The sequence below is a fragment of the Aythya fuligula genome, chromosome 2 (genome assembly GCF_009819795.1).
Source record: "Aythya fuligula isolate bAytFul2 chromosome 2, bAytFul2.pri, whole genome shotgun sequence".
Taxonomy (NCBI): domain Eukaryota; kingdom Metazoa; phylum Chordata; class Aves; order Anseriformes; family Anatidae; genus Aythya; species Aythya fuligula.
Window position 1 is genome coordinate 37,655,422 of NC_045560.1, and position 21,725 is coordinate 37,677,146.

A 21,725-nucleotide genomic window follows, 5' to 3' on the forward strand; every position below is an offset into this window, starting at 1 on the left:
TAGAAAAATAATATATTCTGTATTAAAAAAAATCATACATGAGGGTATGTTTAGCATAGTTTTACTGAGCTTTTATTTTTTCTAATTCCCAACAGAAAACAATATTTTCAGAAAAATAATTTGCATTCCTTGATTCTTCCTAGGAACATTAAGTTAGAACTACATGGAATTAGGCTGAAGGTATTAGAAGGCATCCACTTAAGATTAGACAAAATTACATTACTTTAAAGATCATGTATATTAAACACATTGAATTTTATGAAAAAATTCCAACTGAGGTGCTTGTTTTTGTTGAACCCAAGAGATCTCACTTCAAAAGTGCTATTTTTGGAGATTCTAATAAAGATTCCAGGGAAATAAGCCCTTTTTAGATCTAGATAAAAGAGGGCTGTAAAGTTGTATTGCATTTAGTAAAGCTTTTTACCATTTACAGACTTCCAATGGAATACCAGTGATCAGTAAAATTCAGCATCATCATTTCAAATTAAGTGACCTATTAAATCGTCTTACATAATGTTAAGGGGAAAGTGATTAAGGAGATGTCTGAGACTTGATTCTGAATTTGAAAGGCATATCAGTGTAGATAAATTTTCTTCATGAATAATACTATATTGAAGATATCTTAGTACAGTTTTAAAATTAATTTTTCTTCTTTTGCAAGAAGAAATGGGTTCAGCATTATGAAGCTCCCCCATTCTACTTGATATATAAAATTACTGAATTAAGAAATTATTAAAAAAGCAAGGGGAGGATATTTTGATTTATAAAAATTATAACACATCACAGGCTATGTATTGAATGAGCTTTACCGGTAGCTCATCTATTGAAATTTAGAATTATGTCATTTAACAGATACTGTATTTTATGATGACTTTCAAGAAGGAGCTGGACCTAAGATTTGGAGGAACAGTGAAAACATGCAGGTTCCATAGCTACTTTAAACTCTTTACTGCATATCCTGTATTGTTTTTCAGAACTGCTATAATTCTGAGCAGTCTTTACAGTATGATTTCTTTGAACATGAGATTTTAGAAGATATTTTATGAATTTCATTCTCTCAGTTTGAAATTTGTGCTTTCAACTACATTCATTGTTATCATATCTCAAACTGCTATCACAAAGATATTTTAGGTACGTGTGGGAATATTAATTTTGCATAGCTTTACTGATAGTTTATATAATGTGCACAATTTAAACACTGCGTAACTAAAGTTTTCCAGCTAATAAAAATAAATAAACCACTAAAAATATGTACCAGCTTATGTCAGGGAATGTTAATTTTGTTTATTATTTTTTTTTACTGCATAAATTTTGAGTTAAAAATTATGATTTTTATGATGCAGAAGTACATAATGTCCTCACAAGACAGATTCTAAGAAGCAAATTTAAATATAGACTGGAAGAAGAGAAAAAAAAAAGGGTAGAGCAATGAGTTTAAAGGATTCTCTAAATCCCTATATTCATAGGAAGCCTTTTTTCATTTTTGATATGTACTATGTTACTATGTCAAAAGCTGATGTTGTAACTTGTTTTGTGGTCATCACTGATAAAAGTATACAGTCAGTGATGAAACTTGATGTGATGTTGCATGTTTAACTTGCTTGACAGTGTGGGGCATAGTCTCTGAATATAGGGTTAGAAGTCCAAAGGCAAGAGTTACAGCCCTATGTTTGTCCTGCCTGCCAGCAGGTAACATGCTTGTTCCTTGTGTTTGCGCCTACCTCTCTTTAAAATTGTTGTTCATAATGACTTACCCATGGTGTTTATCTCATACAAAATCAGCTTGAATAGACCTCCTAATGTCTTTCTTTTCAACTATGGGATTGTTGTATCATTAAGCTGTAGTCTGGTTATTAGAAGTTCGTGTTTGCTGGACATTTACTAGATGCTACTAAACATTTACTGAAGTGCACTGTGACTGTAATATATATAATTGAGATACGCACATAACTTTGCTTGAATATTCTGTACGTAGATCTTTTGAAGTGTTTTGTGTATTTTGTCTCATAAAAAGAGAGCAAAATACTTCACATTTGATTCCTGCTAATGGCTCGTGTAAAAACCTTGATTCCATTAAGAATTCCAATAAGAGCATTTGTCTCTCAAGAAAGGTTGTCCAAAAACAAGCCGGCAAGATGGAAAGTGGTTTGATGAAAACAAAAATCTGTGTCCTAAATACTGGTCACATACCCTACATGGGTTAGATATTAGAGAAAGGAGCACTGAGCACATTTGTAACTTAAATATACCATATTTTTGTGTTTCTTACAGGAAAACAAACTCCAGACCTGCGAGAGATCACCAGCTCCCACTTGGTACAAAAATCTTAAATTCATTACAGTGCTGACAACATTCCCATCATGGAATTTCAGTGGCTGCTTGGAGTCACATTGTATTTCCAGTATTGGAAATTTTCCTCAAGTTTGAATACATACTTTTATATTCCACCATATTGGATACAAAACATGACTATAATAAATTTGGGGCAAAGGTACAAAATTGGTATTTGTATAAAAGTACCTTAAAAATCCACTTAGGTGTGATTCTGTGATAGGAGTGACATCAGTAGTGGAGTGCTGGGTTTGTGACTCACACCAAATGGGAGCCAGCAGATCCGCAGCACGTCTGGATGATAGTTCAGGTATGTTTAAAGTTACAAATGGGCTGAATTCCTCCTTCCACTTCACTTTGCTTATTTGGAACATTCAGCACCTAATAGATTGTTTCTCTTGGTGGCATTTTAAAAGTTACTTTGAAATATATTTCAGATTTTTTTTTTTTCAAAACAGATAACCAGTATGTTTTAGAATGCTTTTATTTGTATGTTTGATTTTAGTAGTCATGTAGACCACACGTACTTGTTCTAAACAGATTTTTGCTGTAGCAGGTATTGCATTTTGTTTGAATTTTTAACACTTCTGGTAAAATACATGTGTTACATTGATTGCTTTGGAAAACTGCCAATTTTCAAGGAAAAGCTGTGTATGTTGTAGCTCAGCTATTACAGTGAGGTATATTAACCTGAAAGAATAAGAAATTAAAATTCATATGTTACTGTAAAGGAAACTCTTTCTTTCCTTTTTGCAGAATGCAGTAGTGTCATTCAAAGAATTATGTGGCCTCTCTCCTGTAGCAAATCTTATGCAGTGCATTTTGGCAGTGTCTACGCGCTTGGTCGGGCCTGATAATACACCCTTGGTAGTACTGAATCTCAATGATCAGTATCCAACTATGGAGCTCCAAGGGATTGTTCCAGAGGTCTTGAAAAAGATCGTAACAGCATATGACATGGTGAGTAGTCCTTTGTGGTTATTTTATATGGTATTTGAAAGACTTTCTTCTTGGAATGTACAGTGCCATGCCGCTTTTGGAGGGTCATTTTAACCTATGACTTCCTATTTCATGCTTTATTACATCTGCTTGAAAGTTATTCCCGTGAACATGCAGCAATGGGTAGTGTTTTCATATCAGGTAAAACAGAGAGATTAATACACTGCATGGAAATATAAATGTTTGTACACTTCAGAAGGCGAAGTGATTATAATCAAGAGGATGTAACATGAAGAGGATGTATTAATTTACCTGTTTTGCAGTAAATTGAAGCTGTCTGCATATCTGTAAACCTTTTAAAATTGTTTTCTACTTTCCATTTTCATTTTATGGACATTCATTTGGTGTTGACAATACAGAGAGAAAAGGAAATAGCTTTAGGAACTGTAGCTTTAAAAGCAACTTGAAGTGTTGAAATCTGCACATGCCTTTTCATTTTCCTTTGCTATATCCTTCTCACAGATCACATTTAATTAGCCATTTTTATATCTGTAATCGACTGCAATGTTAATTTCAGCCCTTAAACTTCAGTAAATATGTAAATTGTGTCTTTAGAAACTGGAAATTAACCATTTTACAATAAGGTAAGAAGAACTGATACACTGAGAAATAATAAATTGTATCTACCTAGTATTAATTTGAAATATGGAAAGAAAATCCATTAAGCAGATGAATGTGATTTGAGATGTCCTCCTTATCTGGCTTAAGTAGTCTAGCACAGACTAATTAAGTTTTTATTTATTTATTTAGTAATTAATTTAATTTGATATATCATCTGACAATAAGGAAATGCTTCTAGGATAATTTTGCATTATTTCTGTGTGTTAAAATGAGAAACCTCTCCTGGCAGGATCAAACCACCATTTAAAAAACTGTCCTTGTTATTTAAATGGGGGTGAGGGGGAGAGAAACCAGGAACTCAGTTCCCTATATATATATATTTAAACTTTTTTTTAAAGTACTTCTAGAATAAAGCTATATCAGACTCCAAAAAGTACTCACTGATAATTAACAATTTAGGTAGAGCTTCTCTAGCTTAATGATGATGTAAATACAACAGAATTTGATTTGAGTGGCAGCACAGTTACAAGAAGATAGTGGTATATCCTCTTAGTGGTAGCTTATAGGATATCACTATAATTAGGATGGAAAAAGGCTTGATGGTTGGGATTACAAATATAACATGTACTTAATGAAGTTCTGTTTTGCTGATGGAAGCTTCTCTACCCACAGTTTGTTCTAATGCAGCTGCTTGTTAGTTATTAAGCTATTCCAAGTACTTAAAATATTTTTATAATAATTTTTTAATTTTTAAATATATTTTTTGTTTGAATGCTGTTTACATAGAGGTGACTCATCTCCAGAAAGCTTCACAATGCATATTTGTTTTTTTTTTTTTTTTCCTTTGTCTCTCACATTGCTTTTTTTCCCTCATGCTATAGTCTGCACAGATTTGCATATTTGTGGCTTTAGAAATCTATACTTCATTTTCATATATTAAAATAGTAGAATATTTATATAATGGCATGTTCAAAGCGTTTTTCCATCTCCATTTCCGTAAATGGTAAAGACTCCATTTCATAAGAATAGTATACCACTTCTAACTTCTAGCTCTAGATAATATTGAAGATTAATCAAAATTATGATTATTTTAATCAAATAAAGCTTACAGATGAAAATAATGAGATGCATTTCAATTTGTGAAACTTGGTCTGACAAATTGGACAAAAGGTTTTAAGCAATTAAAATCAGCAGAAAATGACTACTGGAAAATGTAGTGAGCTATGGGAGCCATACTGATAGCTCTAGTTTCTGAAAGCTCACGGGCAAACAGTGGGAGACAACTATATCATCCTTTCCTCAAGAGAAGAAGAGATGTGAAGCTATTTAGCTCAGATTTTGAAATTTGCTGTATTGGCAGATGTTTAGAGTCCAATACTATCTTAGTGCTCTTTCTGTGTGTAAATTTTTTTGTGTTGCAAATGGTAATTGCGTAAATTGTGTTGGTTTTGGTGTAAATTAATATAGTAAGCCCTCAAAAGGACACACTTTATTTGTCATTTATAAAACTCAATTGTTTGTTTTGGTTTGGGATTTTTTTTAACGCTGCTAATGAACAGGTGGGTGTAAAATTCAGCTTAATGAGAAGTCTTGATCCAGCATTAAGAAAAGGGGTAGATGTACTATCAAAGTGATGATTACATACTTATTTTTTTGCTGGTTTAGCCTTCAGGGTAGGTCAAAATTATATTCAGCCGGGTTCTTTCAGTGTGCCAGCATGGTAAGTATGAAATTATGTTGATAACAGAGGTTGTGTTAAATATTTATTAAATAAACATGGTTAATACCATAAATGCATAGGTTGTTACTACCTTGCATGAATTTTGAATGTGGCAATTGTAATATTTTTAATGTACTTCTGCTTCAGGGTCAGAATATTTGGGGCAAAGGAAGGAATTGTCAGAAATATTCTTCCTCTTTATAAAATTACAATAGGCATAGAAAATGATATTCAGCCAAGACTTTTAATTATTCAGAAGAATTTGTTTACATTGAGAGTGATTATAGGGCTCATCTTTGTGCTGTAAAGTGAGAAAGGATATCAGACTTTTACAGTGAGGTGGTCAGTCTTCATTGAAATAATTACAGAAGAGTGCAGTACTGCAAGGGCACGTGCTAAGGAGAGAGTATCTTCAGTCTAACACGGGTACCTATAATTTTTAAGGAAACTGAGACAGATGATAGTTTAATTAGCATATCACTAGATACTTGTTTATATATATATAAACAAATAGCACAATACTTTTTTTAATTGTCAGTATTCACTACTACATTAATGGAGGAGCTATAAATGATAAAGGCTAGTACTATTTGTGTGTTAAAATATTGACTCTTTGAGCTTACTGAGTAGTTTTGCATCAGCGTTATTAAGACCAGAAGTTCACCAAGGAAATAGGAGGATCTTCTGCTTTTATCCATGATATGAGAGTTGGGGTGTCTTTTAAGAAAAATGAAAAACAAATATAACTTTGAAGTTTTGAGAAAGACTGAAGCTTAAGTTGCATATTTTTCTCTAGCTACACCATGCTCCTGAGTATTTTTACACCCTAACTTCTTTTCACTGTTTAACAATGTTTTATTTTTCCCTTTCGTTCATGAACTTCAGCTTCCTTTATGTGATACTTCAGCATGCACTCTGTTGGTGTCATCACACCCATCACTGATCAGTGCTGCAGACTGAAGCTTGGAGTTAAGGCAAGTGCCTCTTCCACACCATTGCATGTTTTTTTATGTCTTATGACCTTTAAGATAAACCGTAAGTAAACCTTAAAAAATTATACTATGGCAAGAGAAAAAAAAATATTTATCTTGTCCTAAGTCTGCAGCATTATTCAGTGATGAGTGTAATAGCACTGCAAAGATACGGTAGAGCATCATACAAAGGAAGCCAGATTCTGTCCGTAGTGAAGGATGAAGTGTCCCACCTGATGAAGATGAGGTTTTCTGAACTTTTTGAGTGAGGGTGTTTGCAAGCATAAGGGGGGAAAAAGCTAACACAGAAAACACATAGAACTATACTTGTGTGAAAGAAGATAAAGTAGTGCTGCTACATTAATTAGGATTGTTATTAAATCCTAATCAGATAGTGCTGCTAGGTTCACATTTTCACAGTTCCCTTTTTTTTTTTTTTAAATAACATTGAGGTTATGTTGTAATTCTAAATGTATTCAGATGACAGTATAGGAGCTCTTTATTTGTTTCAAATAAAATGAATCACTTTTGTAAATGCAGCCTAGGGACAAGATCAAAAGCATGGCTATGTTTATTGATGGTGGGAGTTGTGAGATGATGAAAATGAGGGATAATAAAATGCATTAAAGCCTGTAAACCAGAGTACAGAATCTGATTTGTGGTTAGTAATTCTACAGTAAGCTTGCATCGGGTTACCTGATTGTTGGGTCATTTCAACTACTCACTCAAGTTATACAGCTGATTGCATATGCAATCATGTTGAAGTTGACTTCATGTTACACAGTTGCAAATTTGGCCAATCATATAAATTAATTATGGTAGCCTATATTTTGAGCTTGAACATGTCCATCCTGTTGGAAAGTAGATCCTTTGATACTATACATGGAAGAGTTATAGACTGGACAAGCACTAGCAGGGTTTATTAAAAAAAAATATGTCTAAAAAGACTTATTATCAAGGTTTTGGTATAATGTTAACGGTCCTCTCATATTTTGGCAGCTGCTTAGTATCCTAAATGTTCTTTACCTTTAAAACTCATCTTGATATCTACACAGAGAATTGTGTGCGTTGCTTCTGTATCAGACGTGTTGGACTGAAGCTCATAATTCTGACAGAAACAAAAACTACATCCATCTTTTGTGGAATGCAATCTTTTCAAGGAATGATTAGCAGATCTGTTTTGAGTTATGCTTAGCTCATAAAATCTGTATTATCTTGTTGCTGATGTAGGTTCTTGGTTATGGTTACTTTCCAAATACAGTGAGAAATCTCAGTCATTCTTCTGTGGTTATTAAATTGTATCTTGAGAGAACGTGTAGATGAAGACGTTTCCACTTCATCTCAGTTTACTAATGTTCCAGACTTAATTGGTTGAGAAGCCTTTGTTCCGCAAATTACCCTTTGTAGTTGCAAACTTCTGTGCTAACAAAAGAAATACTAAGTCCAGTGCTGTTAATTACCAGTTTGTCTCCTAAGACAGAATGAGTGAATAGATTGTTTTATCTCTTGCATAACTTTGTTTTGATCTAAATATTAGATTTTTTATTGTTTCAGAGAATTCCGAGTTCAAGATGGTCTCCAATGTACTGTAATCAAATTCAGTCTTTGGATCTCGTGGTCGTTTAAATCACATGATAGCATCTGACCTCTGTCTGCTTTGTGCACCTAAAGAAAATATTTTTACATCTGGCATCTTTTCTGAGGAATAAGCAACCGGCACAGACTGTGAAAGCTGTGCTTTCCCCAGCTGATTTAGAATGTTATTCTTGACTCCATTTCTTCTGGAGTCCATTTCCATGGGCATTCCAACAAGGAATCCTCCAAAAAGTTGAAGTCATGTGCAAATGAAGATCGGATAGATATTTAACTGTACTGTGGTTAAATATAAAACATAAGAGAGTGACTGTGAAAAATTCCATGAACAACATGCACAGACTTCAAAATAGCAATAAATTATTTTCTGAAAGTAATGGAAACAGGAAGCCCATCAGAGTGTGTATGACCCCTAGTTGATCAAAGTATAAAAGAAAGCTTCAGGAAAGAAATAGAGCCATAAAACTAAATTATTTTTTGCATCTGTGTACATAGGGAGATTAAAGGTTCACATGAAACAGTGCTTTATGAAGGAATCACTGGAAAACTCATCTCTAACTGCATTGCTGGTAGAAGAAATTACAAAGGAAGCACAAAATGACTGAGAAAAAAAAAATTACTAGAAAGAGGTGGTATTCATTCAAAGGTTCTCAAGGACTGATATATCCAAACTGCTAATTGTTGTGTGTATCCTCACACTTAAAACTGACTATCAAAGTTGTTAGTGTGGTGCCAGTGTTTTAAAATATTTCCAGGGGAAATCAAGAACTTACAGATCAGACAGCCTGTCATCTGTACTGTGAAAGTGGGTAGAAACTGTTTTGAAGAAGAAAATTAGTGGAAATATGGAAAAACATGTCGTATTGGTGAAGAGTCAGTACAGCTTTTATAAAGTGAATGGCCCATTAATCTCTTGTAGTTCTTTGAAGTCAAGAAATATGTAGACAAGGGAGCTTAGTCTGTTTGGGTTTTCCAAAAGCATTTGACAAAGTCCCTTTTCAAAAGCTTATATTGAAATGAAGTTATTATTAAATTGTTTAGCCTTTTAAAATTCTTAGTTCTTTCCTGAAAGCAGAAGTAAATGTTGAGCTTTACCAACAGGAAAATAACTATTAAGACAGTTATTTATATTGATGTTTGCATTGGGGTATATTTTTCCATTAAATGGGCTGTAGATTGTAGGTATATCTGCAAGAAATTTGATCTACCCAACTTAGCTAAATACTCTTGAAGATCTGTGACTTCACAATGTCCTCAGAACTATCTTTATTTAGATCATAACTGGATACAGTACATGTGAAGAGATCTAAGGGCAAACATAGATCATTCATTGCAATTCAATACTGCAAATAACCTAGGTGATGTTTTTTGGCATGCTTAATAGTTGCAGATTATATTTTTAATCTGAGTTTAAGTAGTTGCTGTTTTTGTAGTTGTTGGTCTGTCACAAGAACTATTGAAAAACAGAGTATTGATGGAAAATACGATGAATAGCTTGGGGAGTTTCTTCAAAAAGAGCTATGTTGTTTATTACTAGTTTTTATTTTCCTGTTTTATAACAGGACAGTCATTCTAAACTACAAGTTGCAATTATGCTTCCAAAACCAGAGTTGCAGATGATAACCTCAGATTATGTTGGGCTTTTCAGTCCAGAAGGGCAGAAACAAATGTCTAATTTTGGATGTTCAGGCTTCAGTGCCAAATGTTGTAAACTATGAGTTGTTCTGCATTGAATGAAAAGCTCTGATAATGACAACTTGATGCTTCTGGGAAGTCACAGATCTCTTCATTTTTTGTTAAGAGCATGAATGATGAAGCTTTTTGTGTTCTCTCACTAATTCCGTTATGGCTAATGTCTGACTCACACTATTCATAAGAACATAAAATAATAGTACTACTTAAGAAAAAAGTTCATCTAGCTTACCGTCCTGTCTCTAATGTAGTCCAAGAGCATGTTAGTGGAAGATCATAAAAATAGGTCAGATGAATAGCAACTTATCTTAAATGTATTCCAAATTTCCAATAGTAGTTCTTGTTTTCTTTCCCAAGAATTTTCCCAATAAATTCTTAATCTTCTGTTTGTCTTTCTGACCCCTTGTATGTAAAAAATGTGGTTATTTGAACTCTCACTGACGTTTTTAGTTTCAAAACAATACTGCCTATTATTTTTTTCCCAAGGATGCTAATTTTCTGCTTCCTTGTACAGATATACACTATTTTCCATATATATATATATGTGTATATATACACACTTGTATATATATATATGTATATGCTTCCTTATTCTCTGCTTCTTACATAGTGTTTTCATTCTATCAGCTTGTTTAAAAAAGATGAACATATTTTTTTTTTCTAACAGCCCAAACATTAGGAAAGCAAGGGGAAATGACTGTTGGATTTAAGAGTTAATTCCATTGCATGCACAGCTTCGAAGAGAGCTGCTGGTTAGTTTATTTACTCTGTCTTCACTGTCTTCAGCCTAGTTTTTCTCAACTACTTTACTCATGAGAAGTTAAGAGAGAATATACAGACTTTTTAATACATAATTTGTAGACTCTTGGTTCCTTTGGTAAATTTGATTGAACTGTGACAAATCTAACTCATTTTGGGATGTTGCAGAATTAAGAACAGATGATGGCCTGTTTTTTCTTGGGCTTACAAGAGTTAGTTTGGATAAATGGATTTCATCTTTTTTATGCTCCTGCATTGCATTATGGCATAATTACAGCTTGCTTCTTTGCAAAGACAAAAAAAACCTGTTCTATGTATGTGTTTCCTAGAACATAAAACATCTCAGAAGGAGGTGAGAGAGGGAAAGAAGGCTGAAAAAGTGAAACTGTGAGGCTATTCTTGCATTTTGGCCACTTCAGTGGAAAACTGAAGCATTATGTGTATATATATTTATATGCCAGAGAGCTTAGGAAGAAGCATAATGCTCTGTAGATTACCTCTGCATTCATCTCAGAGGAAGGCATTGTATTAAAGTCTAAAGGGAACCATAATAATTACAATGTGTGATACATATTATGGCTGAGGGAGAGGGTCTTTCCTCTCTACTCAGCAGTGGTGAGTCTGCACCTGGAGTGCCTGTCTGTGCTCCCCAGTGCAAGAGAGGCATGGACATGCTGGAGAGTCCAACAAAAGGCCACCGACATGGAGAAGGTTCTGGAGCTTCCCTCGTATGAGGGAAGGCTGAGAGAGATGGGACTGTTTAGCCTGGAGAAGAGGAGGCTCAGGAGTGAGGTATAGGTACTTGAAGGGACAAAAAGGACAGAGACAGGCTCTTTTCATTGGTGGCCAGTCACAAGACAAGAGTCAATGGGCACAAACTGAAACACAGGAGGCATCTGAGCATCACTTTCTAACATGCAGGTGACCAAACACTGGCACAGGTTGTCCAGAGAGGCTTTGGAGTCTCCCGCCTTGGAGATATTCAGAAGCCATCTGGACATGGCCATGGGCAAACTGCTCTGGGTGGCCCTGCTTGAGCAGAGGTGTTGGACCAGATGACGTTCAGAGGTCCCGTCCAACCTCAACCATTCTGTGATAAATTTATTTTCTTGCATGGCAGGAGAATTAATTTCTATTATAGGCAACATTTCCTTAATAACTTACTGTTGCAAATTGGTTTTAGTTTGATGTGAGAAGTCTTCACTGTGCACAGAAGTAGCAGTTAGCTGTTTTGTTTTCTTACCTTGGTGCTTTGGACAGTATTTAGATAGTAGAAAGATCACTTGTTCTTCATTATCTAGCAACTGTGGACTGTCTGGGCTAAAGCACACCTGATTTTTGCTTATAATAAAGTTATTATTGATTTTTGTTCTTGTTTCTATCAGTTTCCTGCCAGAAAGCTCAGTTCTAAAAATTTCTTTGGTTGGAGATGTCAACTTGACTAAAATCCTTATTTACATAGAATGTAAATATGATGACGGAAGGCACCTGTGGAAATCGTCTGTTCCATTGGTCCAGACTTGGTCAAAGTAGAGGCAGCTAGAGCAGGTTACGCAGTACTATGACCGTCTATCTGGGTGTTGAATATCACCCAGGATGAAGACTCCACAGACTCTTTGGACAACCTGTTCCAGTATATGACTACGCAAGATCCCCCACGAGCCTTCTCTGCTTCAGGTTGAAGATTCCCAGCCCTCTCAGCCTCTCCTCATGTGAAAGATGCCACACTGCTTAAGGAACCACCCTTGTGGCCCTGCACTGGACTTGCTCCAGTGAGTCCCTATCTTTCTCGTACTGGAGAGCCCCAAGCTAAGCACTCCAGATATGGCCTCACTAATGAGGAGCAGAGAGGAGATCACCTCCCTCCTCTGTCTTCTGGTGATGTACTTCTTCAGCGTGTTCACCTTGTTGTCCACCGGGGCCCCCAGGTCCTTGTCTGTGAAGCTGCTTTACAGCCTGTCAGCCCCTGGCCTGTACCAGTGCACGCACGCAGTCATTGCTCTCCAGGGGCAGGACTTTGCACGTCCCTTTGATGAACTTTGTGGGGTTCCTGGCAGCGCCTTTCTCCAGCCTGCCGTAGCCACCCTCCTCCCAGCCTCATATCTTCTGGCAGCTTGCTGAAGATGTGCTGTGCCTGGTCATCCAGGTGATAAGTGAAGATGTTAAACACTGTTAGCTCCAGTATCTCCCCTGCGGTATGCCACCAGTGACTGAATTAGATGTGAGGACCCTTTACTCTTGAAAACCGAGTAGCACTGATCTAGCTGTCAGGTAGCTGTCAGGTTTTTATCACTGGTCATTAACTTCTGAACTGAGCTCAGTAATGTGAACAGGAGTATCCAGCTTACTAGGAGTCTGCTACTATTGTGTGTGCTGGTGTTAAGTAAAAGTTGGACATTTCAGAATGCTTTCCGTCCCCTCACTGTTAGAACAATTCATTTGTGTTCTGAGGTTTAAAATGAGTTCAGAATCTGATTTTCCAGTACACTTCCTTCCTATTGCTCTAACAGCATTCTTTCCCAGCTGAAATTCAAAGGCAGTATATATAGTTCAAAATGACTTTATGCAACTTCAGAGTAAGCTGATCACAGCAGGTGACACTCCTTTCAGGACTAAGAACAATTCTTTTGCTTGTTCCAGTGCCACAACAAAAATGCATTCTGATGCATCAACATTGAATACTGGCTGCTTAGACAGAATTTATGTATATATTTAGTTAGGGCTGACCACATTTTGTTCAAGTTCCCTGTACATACAACAGCACTAGTTTGGCCACTGAACACTACACTGTTTCCAGGAATGTATTTTGTGGTTTTAGAGGTATATCTTAATATGCGGAGATCTGAGAAGAAGGGAGAATATGAGCAGCATTTTGTGGAGATAACTGTTTTATTAAATATTTGGTTTATACCTATTTTAAGTATGGTTTCAATTTAACTGTTGGTGTAATGATCTAACAGTATTGTTAACACATGTTCTTCACAGATTTTGAATCGTGTAGAGTGCTTTAATTGCTAAAAATAAAATTCATCCTTGGTGTTGCAGTGCTGTCAGTGAATATGTACTGTCTCACTAAGTTTCATCAGCCAGACATTTCTTATCGTTGGCTGGATTCTTTTAAAATGTAGCTGATGTATCTCTTGGTATGCTACCAACCATTTCCTCATCCAGAAGAATTAATAAATCTTGTGGTGTTTATTTATTTATTTATTTAAAAAATATATTTCTGTCTCAAGATCTGTATTCTTTTTGGAATGTGGTGGTTAAAATATTTAGGGTTCAGTTCAATCTACATGTATGTCTTTCCCCTAAACTGGGGCAATAAATAGGGTGTTCTATCTTCTACCAGAAGAGCTATCTTCATCATCCTAGTAGTAATAGATCTTCACTTCTTGTTCAAATTCAGCTGAAAGTGGATGAATAGTTTCAAATAGTATTGATAGAAATCTGTACATCCATGTGAGCACTCACATACATGCATACAGACATAGTGTTAGTTCATAGTCTTTACCTCTGCAGTAAAACAGCAAGACAGACTTAACAAAGCTCTGCAGCATAAAAAAATAAGCCTAAAGAATAGTCTAGACCTGATTTTGTTGTTGTTGTTTGTTTAGTTTTTCTATGCCTGTCTCTTTTAATTATTATATTTATTATATAATATATATTATATATCATATGTTATATATAATAATTACAATTATATTATGTAACAATATAATTATATATATATAATATTACATATTATATGTTATAGATAGATATATTAACAGATAATAAGATAATATTATATATTATATAATATATGGAATATAATAAATATTATATCCTGTTTTGCTGAGAAAGAGGATAGGTATGTTCTTAAGTATATGATTTTTTTCATTTGGTTTGGGAAGACAGTCATGTAAGTGGTGAATCATACCAATGTTAGTGATACAGTTCTGTTAGTTTCAAGCAAAGAATTGTTTTTAATTTCTAACCGTTGTCATCGTGTTTTTAAATACAAGGACAATATACAGTAATAAAGGTGTCTACTACTTACTGAGAACTCTTGAATAATGTTTAGTGATTATTAAATAACCTTAAATACATAATCGAAATATTTTTGTACATCTTTACTGCCATTCATTCTTTAGTTAGAATACTAACAGTTTTTCTGGTAAGTAGGTGAAATGGTTGCATAATTTATAGCAAGCAGAGTTCAAGGAATAGATCAAACTGTTAGCCTGGGCTTTACAAAATTCAGTGACTTCAGAACTTACCTTTCAAGGTGTACCATACTGTATTTCCCATTTTCTGTTGCCCAGAAAAATAAACATATACAAAATTACAAAAACAACATATAATTTTCTTTGACATCAACAAAACTGGGGTGTAGCAAGACATCAACAAAACTGGGGTGTATTGATTGAATGGTAGTGGGAATCAACCCTTGAATTTTTGTTAGCTCATTCACTTATGCAATGCTTAGCAAATTCATATCAGATTAATTTTTCCCATTAAATGCACTTTTTTTTTTTTTTCAAAATTGGCAAAAGGAACATTGATTTTGATCTAAGTATTAAGGCAAAGCAACTTTCCATACTAGAACTCTGAAATATTAAAATGCAAATTATTATCTTTTCTTTGATGTTAATGTTATCATGACAAAAGAGCACTCATACAGTGTTTTGTTTCATTTCTGTGTTTCTGCAAAACTAGTACAACTTTCCTACTTTGTCAATACAGAAACTAAAAAAAAGAAACATCATCATGTAAGCATTTTTATTCATCTTTGAATTCTCGTATTTCTAAAAATCAGTGCAGTGCCCCAGAGCAAAAGAGAAAGTTTTCTAATCTGCTGCTGTTTCTACTATTTCTGAATTATCTGATCTTCATGTGGAATGTATTATATAAAAGAAGTGGGGACGTAGAAAATTGTATTACTATACACAGGGGGTCAGTAACACAGAATAGACTAACATAGCGCAGTCGCAATATTTTGCACAGTCCCTCCATAACAATTATGCCTTGAATAGGCAGCACAACTGGTCTCTTAAGAACTCCAGTTAAAAGTGTTCTCAGGTGAAAGGGTTCTTATTAAGAGAAAAATCCCATTGTAGTCCTTATTACCTTGTATTTTCACCCTGACTAAGCAAGAGTGATACATGCTCAGCATTTCATTTTTCAAGGTGATTTTCAAAGCAGCAAAAGTTCAGTGTAGAGTGCTTTACAATATCCTTTAAGCTAGTTAGTGAAATAACATTATTGGTTATTGGAAGAATATTTGCAGTTGAAGTCAACTGTGTTTTGGTTCTCTTCATTTAAGTGCACTACAGAAGGAAATGTTTCTTGACATACATGTTGAAACAGGCAAAATCCTTCCCTTTCAAGCAAATTTATGATTGGTTCATTTCAATTTCTGAGTACTCTTTGAAGGAACTAATAGTAATGAAACACAGTGAAACCCAGCTTTCTTCTTGACAAATGAGGAATAGTTGGTTTGCAGTGCTCTCTGGGTAAAAGGCTGCCTGGGTAAAATATTATCTTATTTAAAGTATGCTTCTCTGTGTAATAGTTTTCTTCATTACACCTAATTAGTAATTAGCATAATTCTATTTAAAGCCCATTTTTGACTGAGTGAACATAGATATTTATATTCAAAGAACAATCCAGTTAAAAATTGGAAAGCCAAAGTATTTCACCTGCAGCTTAGCAACCTGATCAAGTTACTATTTTTCCTCATTTATTGTTATAATTTGCATTTCTTTTTTTTTTTTTTTTAAAGAATTAATATTACTCAGGAATTCAGGATAAATATACTTTGAAATTAAATACAGGTTAATCAGGATGTGAAGTTTAAAAGTAAAATTTATCTAGTACAATGACCTCCATGTACTCAAAAATGCTTATATATTTTGTTTATATCTAGCATAAACATGAAATTTTATTTTTTCATCATTTTCTTTATTCTGTCATTTTAAACAAACTGCCATTGTAGAAACAGACCTATTATTACTTTTAAATACTTTCTCATTTACTTAAACCAGATTTTTGTGTAGCTAAAAATAATAGAAGTCTAGTAGCATAGTTTACATCCATGCCGGTATTTTCCCTCCACGCTTGCACACTTGTTGTGATCCAGAATCTGAGGCTCACTTACCTACTTCTCCAAATTAATTTATGTCTCACTTTGAACAATGTTCAGAAAAACAGCCTCAATGTCACTCCAGTGGAAAAGGAGAAGGCTCCTTCTAATAGGTGGGAGGAAGAACTACCATAGTCCTGCCTCTTAGAGCAGAATATCTGTTTTAGTTTTTCTTCTTCTTCTTCTTTGTAACATGGAAAATTCATGCTCATAAAAGCAATTGTGTTTTCTTAATGAAAATAAAGTTCCACACAAACACCCACATAAGCAGCATGTCAAACTTGCCCAGTGTTTTGGTGAAGAGAAATCTGTCTGCTCGATTGGATACCAGAGAGGTTAGGGAGTGGGTAAGGGGTTATGGAAAGCCCATCCTTCTGAATCCATACCCTAGGCTGAAAATCTGCACAGTTCCTTCTTAATCAGTGTGCTTTCAGCTGAGCTTCCATGGAAGGCTTTTTCTTTAGAAAGATCAAGTAAGGGAATCATTCATTTTCCTTACCTTCCAGTGCTAGCCTAGAGTGATTCGTTCTCCTCCTTAGAGTGTTATCTCATACATATGCACAGGTCAAGCCACAGAAAGGGAAAATATAGAGGAACAAATCTAGCGAAGCATGGCATGATATGTAGGAAAAAAGAAGTAACTGGGTAGTGAGCAATCATCATCCTGGATGCCCGAGTAAGGAGGAGGAAACTTGCATCCAGGCAGTCTTTCCCAAGCCAACCAAAGCAAATTACCTGGTAAATAGTTGTATGTTTTCCGCTTGTTTTGATAGGCAATGATTTATGAAGTAGTCATTTTACTTCAATGTTCATAGATCCCAGTCCCCCCAAATGGTGGGTTTTATGTCTTTATGCCAGATTTGGAGCATTTCTCTTCCAGGTCATGAAAAAGAATGTATTCATTATGTTAACAACAAATATTAGATTATTTATTTGGATTCAAACTAAAGCATATTTTGCACATTTAAAATTGCCAGTAAAAATAATTTTACTGATATTTTTGTATATTTTAATTTCTCGTCTCTACAGATGATTCAGACCATCAGGACTCTAGTTGAAAATACAGATAGCTTGTATGAGAAGATAGTACAATGTCAGAAAGCAGGTAAGTGCAAGCTGTCTTTTAAAAATACTACAAAGAACTTGAGACATTTTTCTTTATTTCCTGTAACTTTCAATTAAGTTTATTTATTAAACCACAAAGCAAATATGTGTATGTATATGTATTAGTTTAGGCATGTGCAATAACAGTGAAAAGGATATTTCAAACCATTGAAATCGAAGGTCTATAGAATTGCAACTCAGCTTTGGAAATAATCAACATTTTATATATGGACAGTAGCTTGTCAATATGTTCATTTCCACAAATGCAAACACAGGATTACAGGAAAGAAAATCATCTTCCTTCAGTGAAGGCTTTTAACGATTTACTTATATCTATTCTTCTACTATGTGAGAACTTTTTTTTCCCTGGAAGCTTAATGTCTTCAAGAGTTTTGTTGAATTATCTTGCCTCCTGAAAATTACATAATTATAATAAGCTCAGATATTTTGTCCCAGAGCTTCTCTAGATCTGGTAGGTGGATACCCTTGGTTTCTGCATATTTGCTACTTAACATTTTATCTATTCAGAATAAAACTGGTTATGCAGACAATTATATGTATCTTCTGTGGCAGTCTTTTCAAAGCCCATGGATGCAGAAAGTCTTTTTTTTTAAAGCTTTGTTATGATCTACTGGTCCCACACATTCGCTGGAAGTTTTCCTGTTTCTCATACATCTGAAACAGATGGTGTAGCTCTTAGTCCTTTCACAAATGGCTTCTTTTCACCTGGTATGTTGCAATGGTTTTCTCATTCGGACACAAATTTGAGTTTTGAAGGCTGCTTCCTTACTTTGAATAGTATTTCTGACCACACTGTTTAATTATGCTGGCTTTCTTTTGATCTTTCTCATTTATTTTTTAAACAATGTCATGCATTTGCTCAGAGTAATGGTGCGTCTCATGTTGCATCAGAAACAGGAAGGCTGTCAGAGAATCAAAGTCTCCGTAACCATCCATGTTGTTGGTGAATCAAACAGGGGGCAAAAGCTTTTTATATACAGATATATTTTTGCCTAGCTGATATTTAGCAGCTCCCATCATCTTCCATGTTTTTCTTCATTTTTTTATCCCCTTCTCCTCTATTATCCTCTTTTCTCCTCTTTTATCCTCTTCTGATGTCTTATAAATTTCACTCTTTTCTCCAATGGCTTCTCCTGAAAAGAAAACAAGAATGCTGTCCTATCTTCACTTCTTTGCAAACTCTTTTCTGTTAGCAGTTGCTCAGATCAGCAGCAGGAATGTTACCTGCTCTGAATTTCTGGATCCCCACTTTATGCACAGTGTACATTCCTTAGACACTGTGAAATTCAGTCAAACCATAAAACTCTGAAAATACTTGCAAAATACAATTTGTCCTGTTTACTTTGAGCTGTCAAACAATCATAAGTAACTTGAGTGACAAAAATATTATTTCATGTATCTTGTTGATAGATGCAAATATTTATCTAAAATTCCAAACCCAGAATATAACGTGCTGGCATAAGGACATTGTCTCGTAGACTTGTACACTTCCTTCTTGAATCCTCTCCCATTTTTGTGGTGATAGAGTGCCATATTCTTTAGCTAAAACTGTGTCTCAGACAGGTAACTTCCCTTGGTGAGAGGCAGTTGCCTATTTGCCTCATGTTTTTAGAACTGTTACCCTTTAGAAAAGGTTGTTGGCAACTAGCTCAGACAGATTCCAGTAAGCTTGCACTGGTCTGATTTTCCCGCGTCTTGCAACCTTATTTGACACAAAGTGCAGTTGGGTCAAAGAATCCTTTGTTTAAGAAGGATTCTTTGACTTAAACCCATGTTAAATAGTGAAGAGAGATTTTGATCTCATTTAAATGAGAAACCTACAGCACAATGATATAAGCCTAAGTATGGATTATGTAATAGATCCCGCTATTTAGGGCAGCTTCAGCCCTGCAGCATCAAGGTACTTTTTAAGATGAATGAACAGAATTGAGCCACCTTAGGATATCAGTGATTTTTCAAAGATTTTCTTAAGACTGATCGATCTCATGATCTCAGTCGATGCTACTCTAATTAATTCTGAGTAAAGAATTATGCATTTTCCAATGTAATTTGGGATGAAGGAAAAGTAAAACTGTGCCCTTGTCAGTGCTTGTTTGTTTGTTTGCTTTGTGCTGTGGCTCAAAGAGTGAAACAGCTACAAAAATAAGAAAAACTAAGTTGCCAATAAGCAATAAAATTTTGTTGTCATTAACAGGCTTGTAAGAAGAATCTGTCAAATACAAAGTGGATTTGCTCTATTAAATCATTCCCTAGCTTAAATTTAGTTATAAGTTTTTGGGCCTCCTTTAAATATCAGAACTAATTTTAAAATAACTGTACCTTTATTTCTTGTGTAGGTTGATAGCCTGTTGAATAAGCAAAGATATGATTCTTCCTATGGCTCTTCTCTTTTCAGGATTCAGGTTCTTTGCAGTTAATATTGTCTATGAAAATTAAAATGTTTAGTAAACTCCTGTTCTTCTCTTGTTTTTTAAAAATTAAACCATATCGAAAATCTTTTTTGGTTTCTTCATATCTGCATATTTTCATCTCAACTAATTCTGTTCTTAAATAATTATTTAAAACATTTTAGCTAGACTAACTAATGAAAAGATGCTGGAAAAATATATTGTGTTGATGCCCCCTGTCCTCATTCTTCAACAGAATGAGAATATATATAATATTATGAGAATAAGAAATGTCTGAATTACTTTAAAATAATTGCAGCACTATTTATTTTGTTACTACTAAGCCCGCTGAAGTTAGTGCAAGAAAATACAGTGTAGGTGCTAAAAATGGAGTTAAAAGATAATCCAGTCTATCCCCTTAATCTGTTGCAAGACCTAAAATGCTATTCTGTCTTCTCTGGAATAAAGAATTTGAATATCCAGGTCACCTTATCCCATCCCTGGCCTCCTTTGTACCCAATTCACATCACTTCTCTTTTGAATCACTGCTTGTATTCTTTCACTTTAATTCAAATACTGTCTGAGCTAATTACTGGTTAAAAGAGAGAACCAAAGGTTAGGTATTCATTTTGGTGTTCAGCAGTGTCTCAGCAGGATGTGTGATATTCCAAGTAATCACTAAATGATCAGCATCAAATAATGAATGAGCACAGTTTGCTGGTAACAAAGAATTATTGAGTGTAATCAAATCTAGATTTGATTGTGAAACGGTATAGGAGGATCTCCTGACACTGCAAGTTATAAAAACAGTCTGTGAAATGTAACATCAATGAGCTAAATTAATGTGCATAGGGAAAAAAACAAAACAACTATCCTTGACCTAGAAGAAGGAAATGAAATTCCTGTATACGGTTCCAATGGTGCCAGTTTACTGCTAACATCATGCATAAATACAGACTCTGGCATTATGTGCAAATCATTCATATCTCTTTTTTTCTGTTTGGTTTTAGAGGTATAATCTTCCCTGTTAACCTGCACAGCCAGAGCTCTTACCTTCCAACATCTCAACACTACAATTCTTTTCTCTGAGTTAGACCATTTTAATTTTACCTTTTGTACACCATTTTCCTGCTGTCGTTTTGATGATATTTCTATGTTCGTCTCTCTACTTTTTTCTTATTGTACGTCAAGACTGAGCTGCTTTCATTTTCTTGTGTTTGCTCATTTAGTAGCAAGAGTTTCCATTGCCTGATAGACCGTAAGCCGTCATCTTGCTTTCTATCATGTTGTCCCACACGCTCACTGTAAACATCCACAAGGCTACTTCCTTTGAATTGGTTTTTAAAATTCTCCTACAAATATAGCTAGATTGACACATGCCCTCCTACTACCTTAGCAAAAATAGTTTTCATTGCTTCCTTGTACTTCCCCCTCTTTCTTTACCCATCTGTTCTCCTTTTTCC

The 21,725-nt window shown here is 34.8% G+C and overlaps 1 protein-coding gene across 1 annotated transcript in view; it reads left to right on the forward strand.

The window, feature by feature from the left end:
- Positions 1-21,725, forward strand: part of PLCL2 (phospholipase C like 2) — a 98,918-nt gene that overhangs the window by 59,215 nt on the left and 17,978 nt on the right. The window contains exons 3-4 of the mRNA XM_032183204.1: positions 3,088-3,291; positions 17,780-17,855. Coding sequence (XP_032039095.1) covers positions 3,088-3,291; positions 17,780-17,855 — 280 coding nt within the window. The remainder of the gene's footprint in view (positions 1-3,087; positions 3,292-17,779; positions 17,856-21,725) is intronic.